Here is a 14,416-nt window from a genome sequence, read left to right as displayed (position 1 = left end):
AAGTTTTCTCCCTCAGTTTTCAAGACGGAGATGTTAGTTAAATGGCTACAGTTTTTCCTGAAGTCAGAATGTGTTAACATGTAGGCGTTCTATCACACATTTCCATAATAGTTAGCACTGAAATTGCGTACTTCCAAAATTGTATTTATAGTGCTAATAACTGAATTGGGTAATGCCACACTGTACTGAAATGGTTTCAAATACCTTGGCCTTGATAGTGGAGACAAGTGTCATCACAAAGATGTTCTTTCTTGTCTTCCTCCAATGATTGTGTTTACCTTCTGTTTCCTCTCTAGGCTTCTAGTTAGTGCCTCCCAGGATGGCAAACTTATAATTTGGGACAGCTATACTACAAACAAGGTAAGACTAACTGATATGTTGCTATGCAATTCAGCTGTAAATACAAAGGAAGGAAATGTTACCTGTCATGATTTTGGCTGCATTACTTTCATAGTCCGAAGACCAAATTTTGAATTCTCCAAAACAATAAAGTTTGCATTTAAAGAATATAGCAGTGTCTTAAGTGCATTGTGTATGGAATGTGCACCACAAATGGAAAACAATTAAATACTTAATTCTAGAGAATGTTTTGATTTGTTTTGATACCACAGAGAAATTGATCAACAGAGGGCAAGAAGTAATTGGCATGTTGCACCAGAATGGTCATATTTAAGCATAGCCATAATAATTTGTTGTCTGCAGTTAAGGACTGAAAGACCTGACATAATACTGGGTTATCACGTTCTGGCTGCAATCACATGATGCGGTTCAGGATTACTTTTACTTTCATATTATAGTGACTGGTATTTACTGGTTATGGTTACTGTTATCAGGGCTAGCAACAATTCACATGTTGTCCCTTTGAGTTAGATGACAGAGCTACTTAAGTCTGTTTTGCACAGGAGTACGGAACTGACTTTATTTCAAATAAGTTTTCCTGACTTAGCTCATCATAGCCTTAAAAACAATTTTGCCAATACACTTGAGCAAACGGCATGCTACAGAGGAGACAGAAGCAGAGACAAACAACTGCAGCAGCAACTCCTAAAGCTGGGACTATAGTTGTATCCCAGTTGTGAAACTAATGAATCCATAACTTTACTAAAGAGTAATAATACCGTTTGCAAAAAAACCCCACATCTCCCTTTTTGCCTTCATCCTCCTCCTTTGACGCCAGCCTGCAGGTAAATGTGATCTAAATTACTGTAACAACTGAAAGATAAGACAGTAAAATAATCGCTGTATACCGTGATTTCCATATTAGTATCTTCAATGAATGCTAATTAATCCATGGCATCATCAAGAGGCAGAAAGCAGCTTTCTTATGTGGGGGGAATGGAATCAGAGGTTCTTACTACACTGGTGAAGTTTTCACTAGAATCAGAAATAGAACTCTTCAGCTGCAAAGCATCCTCCTCCCATACGTCTTGGCAGTATTAATTCAGTGAAGTAGCAATTGAGTTAAAACCAGAAAAAAATCCACCACCACCCCACCCTGAAAGAAGTAAAAAAAAAAAAACCAAAAAACCAAAAATGCCAAAAAACCAAACCACAAAGCCTCTGAAATTATAGGTAGCAAACAGCTTGGTGTTGAAATAGTATTAAATATGACTAGGTAGTACCCCGAAGCAGTTAATGCAAAAATACTTGAATGATAGTCTGCAGATGTTCTTTTGGCAGTTGCAGCACCACATGTTGGAAGTAACACAGTTGTCATAAATATGATCTTTTCCTAATGATAAAATAAAATGGCTCAAGGTGAATATTCCAATTAGTTCCTTGGTAGAAGACTTCCAAAAATGAGCTGGTGGGTTTTAGTGCAGGGTATTGTTTTTTAACTGCTGATTGCTGCAGGATCACTGATTACTGTAGCAGCAGAGGAACACACAGTAGCCTTTACTGTTTACTTAAGAAATGCAGGAAGATTGTTAATATTGCAGGAAATCTCACAACGTGTATAAGGATATGATTCCTTAAAAATGTTATGAACAAATTTGAAGGATGAATGCAACGAGTTAACAAGACAGAACAGGTTTAGCTTCAATAATTTTTAAAATAAAGTTCTTTGAGCACAGAATGACAAGGGAACACGGGGTAGTTATTTAAATATGAAGCTTGATTGCTTGCAGTAGGTTTCCAAAGAAGGATTTAAATGGCAATGAAAGTAGCAATTTCCTTACTTGTTCATTCATAGCAAAAGATCTAAGCCTGGAATTGGCAGTTTTGCTGACTGTACTTGGAAGTCAATATTTTCCTGAACCTATAATAAACCAATAGTAATCAGGCCACTGCAATGAAATAATTTAGTTTTTACCAAAATTAGTGATTAAATGGTATTCAGGAAAGGCAAATCTGATGGTTTAGTTACGTCATTATTTGGTCTGATGAGCTATATATGTAAGTTACCCTGAAAATAGTTTGATAGTCAAACAGCCAAAGACTTTCCTTTTCACAGTTTTCTTCTCCTCTTTTTCACAAAAAGATGATGTATGCCTTGAGAGACACGTGAAAAACTTCCTGATGGTAAATTATCGAATCAGTTGTTTTGCAGATTAAATACATTAATGTATCTGTTTCAGGTGCATGCTATTCCCCTGCGTTCATCTTGGGTCATGACTTGTGCATATGCTCCTTCTGGAAATTATGTGGCTTGTGGTGGTCTTGATAACATCTGTTCCATTTATAACTTGAAAACTCGTGAAGGGAATGTACGTGTCAGCCGTGAACTAGCTGGTCACACAGGTGAGTATCTGTTTGGAATGATCTAATTTACCTAAGCACCTGGTGAAGAGTTAAAAAATTTTTTTTTTTTAAATGTAATTTCCTAATTAAAAAGGTGTACTTCACTGTGTACCTGTATTTCTCGGGCAGGACCTTAGGTGCATACTGCCTGTCTCCTTCCTTTTTAAAGGATGATGCTCTTTGAACAAAAGTAGTTTAATGAGAATATGTTTTAACTTTTCATGAGACAGCTGCCTTCTGATGGAGATATTCTTTAGTTGCAGAGGTTTGAGTTCTCATTGCTTCCTCTTCTGTTTCTCCTTCTCTCCCTTCTCTCCAAAATACAGTAGCTTAATTTTTACATTCAGTTTCTGTTTCTAAGGTGGACTGTCTTGTGATTGATGAGAAAAGACAGGACTTGTAGGCTTTGCCTGGTGAATTAGAATGTAAACTGTGGCTGCAAAGTTCTCTTAGTGACAGATAAAGCAAAATTCATCTTGTTAGGTAAGAAGGATTGTAGAGACACAGGTGTTAGAGTTTTTTGAAGCAAGGAAGTCCCTTATGGTGGTTAGAAGCTAGTGTTTTAAGTGTGGGGGATGAGTTAAAAATTTTTCTTTCTGAACAAACCAAGAGACTCAGTGTTGCAAAGTACCCCTAAAAGCAATTTCAGTGGCTGAAGATACTCTGGCTTCCTAAAGAATGTACAGTTAATGGAGATGAGCACCTTATAAGCAGCAGTAGCAACCTAGAAAATGTGAATTGCTTTTGTATGTTGTCTGATAATGGACAGATTGTATTTTTATTTTTTTGTGAATGGGATTGGAAATTTTTCAGAGGAAAGCCCAGTGGGTGGTTTCTTGAACTCCTTTGAATATTAAGACACTGGCTATTTAGTAGGCAGTTTCGTATCTTGTAAAGTACTGGCATAATGTGGCCTGTCGCACACATCAGTAGTCTTCCGCATTCTTGCAGAATCAGTAATACCTCCAACAATTTGAGAAAGGGAATGGACTAATTAGGCATTTCTTCTAAAGCTGCAGCTCTGAAGCTGCACGTTATCTTTATGGTCTCTTTGTTTCCACAAAGCGTAATCCAAAACACAGCAAAATAAAGGTAGATTGCTCTAGAGGCTGTCTGCTTGGCTCCAGAGAAAATATCTAACAGTTCTTTAGAGAAAATGTTAGGTAGTCTCTGTCTTGCTGGTTTTCTGGCTGATAAAGCCTCTAACTATAGGGAGTAAAGAAAATGATATAAAGACTGTTCATGAAAGGAAAATAAGGTTACTCAGAAATAAGCAGTTACACATTAATGAATTTTATACAGAAAGGTTAGATGTGAATTAAAGTATACTTAATGCTATTTAATTTTCTTTCAGCTGTTTTTCTTGCCAAGCATGATTTATGTAATTTAGAGGGATTCTGTACCCTCTGGGTGTAGTTAAGGGTATGAAAATGCAGGGTTGATTTGACCTTCAGATAGTGGTTGTGATGTGACCAGTAAAGTGATTTCTAAGAAGGTACTCTTCTTTTTTTTTTTTTTTTTTTTTTTTCTTCCCTCCCACCTGCCCTTCAGGACACAGGGAGAATTGCAATGACGGTTGGACACAGGGAGCTTTGGCTTTCAGTATGTGGCTGTGTGTGTATCAAAATACTGAAAAATACTTTAGCAATAGAAAGAGCATTACTTCTAGGATACTCTAGCTGCTTAATGGTCTTTATGGTTATAAACTGTATAGCTGGGAAGACATGGATTTTTACATAATATGAGAAGCAGAATTTTGCTGTAAAGCAAGAGACATAAGGGAGTACATTTGAGACCTGACCAGTTTGTGTGGACTCTTCTCGAAGGAACAGTTTCAATGAACTGCTTTTCTGTTTCAGAATTGAACAAAGCCTATAGCTGGAAGCCGATGTTTACAGGTTTTCATATTTTGCTGTATTTTGGATTTTCAGAAGATGTTTGTGCTTTGTGAAATAGAGGTGACAGGCAGGACAGACTAATTTTGTAATCAGAGTTGTTACGCTGATAGTTTGGCACATGGTACTTCAGTACAAAGATGCTTCAGAGCATTCAGATGAAATTCTTTGATGCCACTATTGGGAAACATCCAATGTATATGCTCTGTTATTTGTACTGACCAAGAATGTAGTTTATTTTTTCTCAGTAGTTGTATGATACAATTGAGGTCATAAGCATTTGTTGTTCCCGGATGCAGTGACATACAGATCCACTTTCTAAGAAGTTTAGTGTGTACAATGCAGGGTTGTCTATACTTCTCTCCAGCTTGGCCAGTGGATTCTACACTTTTGCCTCACTACTCCATCTTTCTCTTCCTCCTCCTCCTCTCCCCACTCTACCAAAAGAAAAATTGGCAAGGTATTTCCAAAACAGTGCCTACCCTGTTTGGTTAAGTTGCTTAAGTTTATTTTGTTTTGTTTTACAACTTTGTTTAGGTTGACATGCTGTGATACCAGTGTATCACTGTGCTAGTGTAGTGGTTGAATTGGGCATGGTCTGTAAAGAGCCAAACTATGTTTTGTCCAAAACATTGGAGGTTCCTATATAAAAATTGTGTTGTGTTTTAGGCTTATATAGAAGTTCTTGCTGCTTCTTCAGGAGAGGATGAAGCAACATATAAGCAAGCCAGCATGCGACGTGAAGAGCAATCCCTGGTCTTACTCATAAACTTTTCCTTTTGTTTTCAGGATACTTGTCATGCTGTCGTTTCTTGGATGATAATCAAATTGTTACCAGCTCTGGTGACACCACTTGGTAAGCAGTAAAATTTTGACATGATTGTTAGTAATGACTTTTCACAGCTATACTCTATTATTGAAGGAAACTTTATTCTTTGTAAACATGATGGTCATCCAGAAGACTAAACGTGATTAATTATTGTTCCTATATCACGTTTTTACTAGTAATGGAAAATTTGGGCTTTCACGTTTGTTACCTTTGGCTGTTTAGTTATGCCCGTGTTCTGAAGATCCTGACCCAATTCTCTGTGTTAAGGTGGTATGGGAAACTTTTTTTACTACAACTATTAGGCTTTCAGAAGTAAGTGTATTAGACTAATGGCTTTTCTCAAACTTATTTAGTATTCAGTATTTACTACTTTAAAAGTCATATTTGGATTTTTCTAATGCAGAATTTAGTTTATGTTGTTATTCAGAAGAGCTCCTAGAAAATATTCTACAGTGACAGTAGATGGGTTTTTTGAGGAGAATGTAGGTGTATGTCTTAAAAAAATACTAGCTTCTGAACGAAAAAAAGACCTCAATCTTTTTTCATAGATTTTTCTATTATATTTAATTAAAAGCATTACAGTTCTCCCAAGCAGCAGTTCTTACAGCAAAGGTTGTCTAACAAATACCTCTCCTACACAGCGTCAGTCTCTTTGAATGCTCATCTATTAATCCGCTGATTCTGAGTAGCTGTTGAATATATACTTTTTTTAATACAAAATGTTTTTAAATATGTGTTGGGTTGTTTTTTTTTTAAAAAAAAAAACCAGACAGGATTTGTTAAAATTATGTTCTTTATAAGAGAATACAGCTGCTTCAGGAGTTATTGTAGTAACTCTACAGTTGTCTGGATAACCGTTTGTCCTTGACATCACTTCAGTTCAGCCAAGCTTCAAAGTACAGTCATCTTTTACTTGCCTACTGCAAATCTGTCACTCATATGGGTCTGGTTTACTGAGAAATTACAGAAATTAAAAATCCTAATTTTCCTTAAATGTTTAGACCGCTTGTTAGGGAGGTGATGGTGTTCTTTCATCCCTTTATACTTTTTGATTATCGCTGTAGTAGTGATTTTGGTGTCTTGGGAAAGTGGTGCAGCTTTAAGACGACAGACATAATTCACAAAGTTACACATTCTCAGTGAGTTTTTAAAATGAGAAATGCTGACTCAGTTGTTGCTGTAGCCTTAGCACTGTCGCTTTAAATCAAGCTTGTAGTAGTACTGGACAATAGTTATGGCATGTCACAAGAACTTTGTGTTATGAACAGCTATGAATGTTAGTCATTAGTTTTTTGCACTGTTTTTCAATTTAAAACCCCCAATATTTTAAAACAGAGGATGGCTTTTAAAATCTTCTCTGCACAATTATCCTGTAACATAGCCAAATAGTTCAACAAAGAATGTTTGTTTTTTCTATTCTCAATGTATTTTTTGTGAATACTTTATGGAGTTTTACTTTTTAGCAGTGATATAAATGAACAGGTTTAGACAAGAATTGCTGTCTAGACCTCCTAATGGAGCAAAAATATGTTGATTTTCGCCTTTTTAATTATTCTTTCAAGTGCTCTCTGGGACATAGAAACTGGTCAGCAGACGACTACATTTACTGGGCACACTGGAGATGTTATGAGTTTATCTCTTGCTCCTGATGCCCGGTGTTTTGTTTCTGGTGCCTGTGATGCCTCTGCCAAACTGTGGGATGTTAGAGAAGGAATGTGTCGGCAAACCTTCACTGGCCATGAGTCGGACATCAATGCCATCTGTGTATGTATCAACTTGGAACAGAGGACATGGGGTTTAAATTTGTTTTTGTATTTCTCTGGTCTCAGCTCTTAAGCATGTACTGTATGATGTAGTATTATGGCATATTTTCTATAATTAATAGTTTTTGTAGCTGGGGAAAATACCTGAAACTTGTGCAACTTCAGATCCGTTGTGGTAAATGGAAATTGTGGCTATTCTTCACATGCTTTTAATTATTTCACTGGTTTTGCCCATATCCCAGTAGTGGAGAGGTGTATACTATTCTTTGCTGCTTTCTTTTTCCACTTGGTCTGTATAAAATGGTATATTCAATGAGATAGAGGAATCAAGTCTGAAATCATGTGTCTTTTTTTTTCTTCCCCCCTCTCCCTCATTAAAGTTCTTCCCAAATGGCAATGCATTTGCCACAGGCTCAGATGATGCTACGTGCAGGCTTTTTGATCTTCGGGCTGATCAGGAACTTATGGTTTATTCACACGATAACATCATCTGTGGCATCACCTCTGTAGCATTTTCCAAGAGTGGACGTCTCCTCCTAGCTGGTTATGATGACTTCAACTGCAATGTCTGGGACACACTGAAAGCTGATAGAGCAGGTAAACGTTTTTTGTTTTAAATATTATAAATGCAGTGTAACATACTGAATGTGTGAGTTGAGTCATACGTACAGACCTGTTACCATTCCCTGTGTCAACTTTAAAACTCTGTGATAACCTGTTTTAGGATGACCAAAGTAGCTTAATGATGTTAACAAATAAATTGGAATACTACTAAAGGATAGAAGTTTTTTTTGGACTTTATGGCATTATTTATGTATGAACTGGTCAAAGCAATTCAACATTAATGTTGCTATTTATATAAAAGAATTTTTTTTTCTGTTACTTGTAGCAGTAGGTGTAGAGACAACCAGTGAAACAACAGACATTGTGGAGATTACCTTTTGAGAAAATGAATGTGAAATTTGTGGTCCAAAGCTTAAGATAATTTAACTTCAGTTCTTTAAAATGAAAAATTTTATCACAGAAAAGGAGAAAAGGTATAAATTAGGCTGCAAATGTTTCTTTATTCTCATCAGAACAGGGAATGAGAGGAAGGACCTATTCTGTTACCAAACAAAGTGGTCTAGGCTTTTAAAATTATCCTAGGTGGGTTTTAAAAGCAAACAAAAAACAGCAGCCAAGCAAAATGTTCTTCCACATGTAGTTGAAAGTACATTATTGGTGCAAATTGACTGATGGCTTTGAGGGGAGGATATACTGCATGTAGAAGAAAACAGAAACACATGTATAATCCTGGACTACACCAAAATAGTTTCCATTGGGTTTGTTAATTTCTGTCTCTAGCAGCTTTGTTTTACCACTTGGATTTTATTTGTTTCTTCCAAAATTCATGATAGTTTTTTATCAACGCTGAGAAATTGAATCTGTGGACACTTGGTTCATGTATCGTAAAATAGCATTTGGTTCTATTTGCAAGTTAATGGTGCCAAATACAATTATTTCAGTACTGAAATGCATTTTACGAATCAGCCTTGTCTGTGTGTTGACATTTACAACTCGAGATTCTTGTACTTTGATTATTGAGACCATAAATGTGTATATAAGCCTTTATGGAGATGAATTGAGAAATTTCTCTTGATTAATGTCTATGTTAGTTTACAACTGGCTGTATTTAAGTACTGTAAAAACAATTATGTGTTTTTTCCTGTATTTTTCCTTTGAAAGACCTTCATTTAGAAGAAGAACAGAAGGAGGTGGTGATCTTGCTTACCTGTAGAAATGAGAAACAATTCTTTATACTGATCTGGGTTTCTGGTCCATGTACTCGTGAAGTGTGATTCTTTATTGCCAAGTTTTAGAACAGTTTTAAACAACTGCTTTGTCAAGTATTCTGCGTATTGAAATGTTCTGAGACTTAAGATTGCTCAGCAGATTTGACACTTCTGTCGTGCCTGATTTTATATTAAACACCTTTGTGGTTATGTATTCAGTTCAAATTGTATAAGACTTCTTGGTGCTGCTGTCTTTGTTTTACCAAATTGCAGCACTTACTAATGCTGATGGTAGACTGAATTTTGATATATCAATGCTGTTTCCGCAGTAAATTCTAGGTAACTCCTAGGTACTTCTGCTAGCTCTGGCAGCTGGCTTCTGTATGGCACTACATTTCTGAAGATTGTATTGTCTGCTTCAACACTTAAGATTTGGCTTGTGCTGCAGAAGTGAACAATTCTGTACTGAGGCTTAGACACTTGTATGGATTTAACAGGGTCTGGAGATTAATGGTGTTACACAGCATTACTGTTTTTATGAAGTATATCAGAAATGTTACTACTTCAAACATCAAGAATCCTTGTGTATGAAGTACTCGTTTTTACACTGAATTAACAGTTAAAATTATTAGTTTATAAACATACTTGTTTGTGTAAGAACTAAAACTGACTTAATTCATGTTCTGTATTGGAGAATAGTAAATGGAGGGGAAAAGTCCAAAATATGAATGAGAATCCCATGAGCAGTGTAATTGATGTAGAAAGATTAATTTTAAGTCTGTCAAGAATATCTTAGCTCAGTGCTGTGGACTGGAAAGAGCTTGGACATAATTACGTTTTCTTTTTAACTCCTTGAATCTGTTAAATTTAAGCGGATAGAGGAAAATGTTGGCTCCTTTAATTTTTCTGTTTAGTATCTCAATTTTTGCTGTTAATGGTACTATAATTGAGTTGTAGCAAATCTGCATATTGACAAATAGATTGCATGTAGGAGTTTAAGTCTTGTAAGTGCTTGTAAACATAGTAAGATAAAATTAGATGAAAAATGCTTTAGTGTTTATAACATACTTCAGTTTGACTTCTGATTTTACACATTAAAAAATTTTGTAAAATCTAACTGATCTTTATCACTATGGAGAGGAAATACTAAGAGCTATGCAATGCGTGGTTATACTACATTAATTGCAATGACATTGTCAGCAGAATTTTTGGGGCTGTGATTTCACAGCTTACAAGAAACCAGCAAAGGTCATAACGTGGGGAATACACAAGGAAAATTTTGGAGTAATGCATTTACTGAATTACCCCCTTCTGAACCCACCCAGTTATATCTAAGTTTGTGCTTAGAAAATCAAAAGCATTTAAAAATTCCAACCACATTTGTTCAGGATTTTTGAATGTATAGGTTGACTAATTCAAACATGCATGCCTCAGTGTTACTTGAACTGAAATACGAAATCATCAAAGTAATGTGTCTGTTGCATGTTCTTATTTATAGGTGTCCTTGCCGGTCATGATAACCGTGTCAGTTGCTTAGGTGTAACTGATGATGGTATGGCAGTGGCAACAGGATCATGGGACAGCTTCCTCAAGATCTGGAACTGAAGTAGGTAGGTATCCAGTCAATTAAGGCTGTCCTTGATTGATATTCAGAATGCTTTTTTCCAGGTCCAAACAGTGCTGTTTTACTGGTGCTGCAAGCTTATAGTTAAGATTAGGAAAGTCCCTGAGGAAAAAAAAAAAATCAGTTTGTCTTTTTAGAAGGCTATTTGTTTAATGTATGCAATGACATTTTTATGATGAACTTTTTGGCATATTTTATTTTCCTGTTAGGGATGACTACAGTCTTTTGAATCTGGGTTAGTAAATAAATGGCATTCTTGCAAATGGTGAGATAATGGCTAAATGCGTCAGTGGGTAGCAAGAGCAAAGCTTGAAACTTGATTACAGTTTATCAAAGTGCAACTCTTAATAAATCTTTCTGTGTGTCAGAAGAGCGACGGACTCCATGACTGGAAGAAGTTTCCAACGGTTGAAAATTAAAAATGATAGCATATCCAATCCAACCATACTAACTTGGACCCCCATCCTCCCCAACTTCAAAGGGCAAGATCTTTTCCGTCTCCTGTTGCTGAAATGAAGAGCACAATTACCTTTCCAAGAAGAATTTCTGTGTTGTAAGCAAAATGAAATTGTGCATTCCTTTTGGGACCATTTTTTTTGTCTTGAGAATTTAAAAATGAAACACTATCATAAAAGCATGACCAGAAAATAAACTTGAGCATAATTGTGAAACAGTTAGCTTTCACTGTAGTTTCCAAGTTGAAGTTAAGGACTTTATCTCACACACTTGCAAATTTTAAAGTCATGTTTGTAGCAGGATTTTTTTCAAGTTTCCTTTTTAAATACATTTCTTTATGTATTTAATTGAGCAAAACAAGGGAGTCCTAGCCCAGAGCATCTGGGGGTTGTTAACGCTGTAAATTTAGTCCCTAATTTTTTTTATTTTATTTTCTAGTATCACAGATAATTGTTGCACAAAACTTGGCATATATAGGATAATGTTAAGCAGTAAGGTAACCAAGCACATGCTGTAAAAGGTAATGAATGCTTGTTTAAAGAATCCTTTCACCTTTTATGGATAACAAATGCAATCCTTGGTCCCTCCTGCCCCTCCCTTTTTCACCACACCAATTTTTTTAATCTGTTTTGGTTTTGTCCAATTGAAAGGGCAGTTTATATATCCTAACACTATCCTATAAGTCTCAACAACCAGGAATCTCTGTTTTCAAAAGAGACCTATCCTACACTTGGGTATTGAGTCAATTCTTTGTGTATGAAATGATGTACAAATCAATGTTTTGAAAATAATGATCTTGAACTTTCTAAGTTAAACAAAAAAAAAACCTTTTTTGATTGTTTGCCATATTGGGTGGGTTTACTCTTAGAATCGCATGCTGTAGAAATGCTAAAAAGTGCATATTGGACTAAGTCCTTAGATGTTTTTTCTTTGAAGAAATAACCTGTTTAAAAACTGTAACCATTGTCGCTGTATTCATTTATTGTTGCTACTCTGTGCATAAATCTATGAAGAACTCAAGTACAAAGCTATGCACGTTTTGGAGTAGCGTGATAAGTCACTTTTTTTTTTTTAAAGAAACAGCCTGTTCAAACAATCGCTGTCAAAGATTCTGGGGTGTGGGAGGAGGGAACCTAGACCATCTTCTTTATAAATCAGTTCCTCACAGCCAGTTCCTCTTGTAGGATGAGTCCTTTGCATCTGATCAGAGTCATTTTTGTAATGAGCAGGTTTTCCTGGCTTTCTTTTCAAATAAAATGTTAAAAGCAGCAGTGTTTGGACAGCAGATTGTTCTGTTAAACTTTCCTATCTTCTCACTGTATCCAGAAATGCTCCTTCCTAGCAGCAGTAGTAGCTTTTCTCCATTTTGTTTTTTCTGCAACATTCTGTACAAAAATGTGCTGTAATTGTGCGTTAGGCCTGGATTTGGCATAAAAGATGAATTCCCTCTTACTCTCTTTCATGAAACTACTCTGTAGAGCTTTCTCCACGCCCTGTATCCCTCTTCACCTTTTGTATTTAATTTTAAAGTCAGTGTACTTCAAGAAAGCTGGATGCAAGATAGATACTATATTAAAATGTAATGTTATTTAAGATGTAATAAAGCAGTTTGACATGAGTTTTGACTGATCTGTTTTGCAGCTTATTGTTCAATGCACAAAATGGCTTCTGGCAGGATTTGAGTTATGAAATAAACATATGAGAGAAGTGTATGCTGCCCCAAAACAAATTGTTCAGTATTTTAAAATGGCTTGGATTTTTAATGGTTAATTGGGCAGCGTATGCAGTGTGTTAGTGTAGTATTCATGTGAAGGGATGTGGGTTTTGTTTTAAAGCTAAAAACAGTTGTAAGATGAACTAAAACCCTCACGATTTTTGTTATTGGAAAGTGTCACCAGCAGTATCTGAAAACTTATGTGAAAATGTGCAATATATGGTAACACTAAATGGCAAGTATGTGGAGCTTAGTGGCTGCAGGCATTTTGCTTCCTCCATTCTTAAATAGTTAAGATGGGCATATCTTTGATTGCTAGAGCTACTTGAGAGCTTAATCAAAAACTGCTGCTCAGCTACTTTCATTTGGAGTTTGAGCTACTATGATTCATGTGGTATAAATCACAAAAATGCTTTGTGGAATATAAGAGAGTGTAACATCTGAAGTAGGAAATCAGAGCAAGGTGTTTAGTAACTTCTTTTAAAACTTTTGTGTCCTTTAATAGGAAAAGAATTGAGTGGAACATCTTGTTATTGCCATTTGAGGATCTGGCCAAATAAGCTCTGTTGTCATTGTTAGCTGTCTTACTGTAGGTATTGAGAAGGGTAAGTAGTTGTCGTTTTAATGCTCAGTAAGAACAAAGTCTCCACAAGGCAGAATTATATCTAGGGCGGGGGGAAAATGGATTTTTATAGCCACAGAAGCAAATTCCTGAAATGAGGTATTGAAAAGCAGTTGGTTTAACAACTTGGTATTGGCCCACTTGAGGGTTTTGTTTTGTATTTTTAGTGGGCAAAGTCTCTTCTCTTGTTCTGACCTAAACAAAAGTGGATATTTCATCATTTCGCATCAACCAAGAGAAATTCCAGTGCCATGGCTTAGTTTCATACCAAACATGGAAATTCTCAGCCTCAATGGAGAAGTTTTTAAAAGCTGTGAGTATGGAAAATATGATGGTGACATTACTTAACTAGCAGCCGTTAACTGTGAGCTTTGGGGTTTTGGACTGCAGAATACTGGTAAGTAGTTCATGGCTGGAAATGCTTAAATTTGAGAATTCAAATTTAGTCTTTTCCAATTCCAAATGGTATAGCTGTTTTTTCCACTCACGTGGTATGTTTTTAATCCAGTGGATATTTCATATGTGACTTTGAAAATCAATGCAGACATGATCTGCCTTACCTTCCTTAATCTCTATCCATATGTTAAATTACTGCTTCCTGCCTGTGCTGAGAATGCTTTTGCTGGCAATAAAATACCTGCCAAGATAGTAACTTCTTGTGCCAGAAGGCTAATGTGCAGTGCAATTTATTTCAAATGCAAGCAGTTGCAAATGCCTCTTGTTATAGACAGTGCTTCTCTTAAATATGAAGCTTTAAACTCTATTATTTAAATATCTGTATGCTTAGTTATTCAGAGAGCTGTAACTGAAGAAAAATGGGTATGCAAAGTGAGAAGCACTGAACTCTTGCGTCTTTGACTTTGGGCCAAGTCTTTGAGTTTTGAATGCCTTTAATTTTAGGGTGGGCTTGGATCAGTACTCAAATCAAAGTGTTATTTTACTTATAGCAATCCTAGTAACATGGTAGCTCCTCCTGTAGGCTTTGAAAGGATTCTGACT

At 36.0% G+C, this 14,416-nt stretch overlaps 1 protein-coding gene across 6 annotated transcripts in view; it reads left to right on the top strand.

Moving 5' to 3' along the window:
- Positions 1-12,699, top strand: part of GNB1 (G protein subunit beta 1) — a 45,827-nt gene extending 33,128 nt beyond the window's left edge. For 5 of the 6 annotated variants that reach the window (XM_069782757.1, XM_069782756.1, XM_009921518.2 and 2 more), the window contains 7 exons: positions 297-360; positions 2,580-2,742; positions 5,427-5,493; positions 7,029-7,230; positions 7,610-7,826; positions 10,500-10,611; positions 10,994-12,699. In XM_069782757.1, coding sequence (XP_069638858.1) covers positions 297-360; positions 2,580-2,742; positions 5,427-5,493; positions 7,029-7,230; positions 7,610-7,826; positions 10,500-10,606 — 820 coding nt within the window. In that variant the 3' untranslated portion in view covers positions 10,607-10,611; positions 10,994-12,699. The remainder of the gene's footprint in view (positions 1-296; positions 361-2,579; positions 2,743-5,426; positions 5,494-7,028; positions 7,231-7,609; positions 7,827-10,499; positions 10,612-10,993) is intronic. The other variant, XM_009921520.2, reaches the window with a different exon arrangement.
- Positions 12,700-14,416: the final 1,717 nt, after the last annotated feature.

This window comes from Haliaeetus albicilla, chromosome 4, assembly GCF_947461875.1.
Source record: "Haliaeetus albicilla chromosome 4, bHalAlb1.1, whole genome shotgun sequence".
NCBI lineage: Eukaryota > Metazoa > Chordata > Aves > Accipitriformes > Accipitridae > Haliaeetus > Haliaeetus albicilla.
The sequence above is the reverse complement of the archived record's forward strand: the minus strand, read 5'-3'. Positions and strand labels throughout refer to the sequence as shown.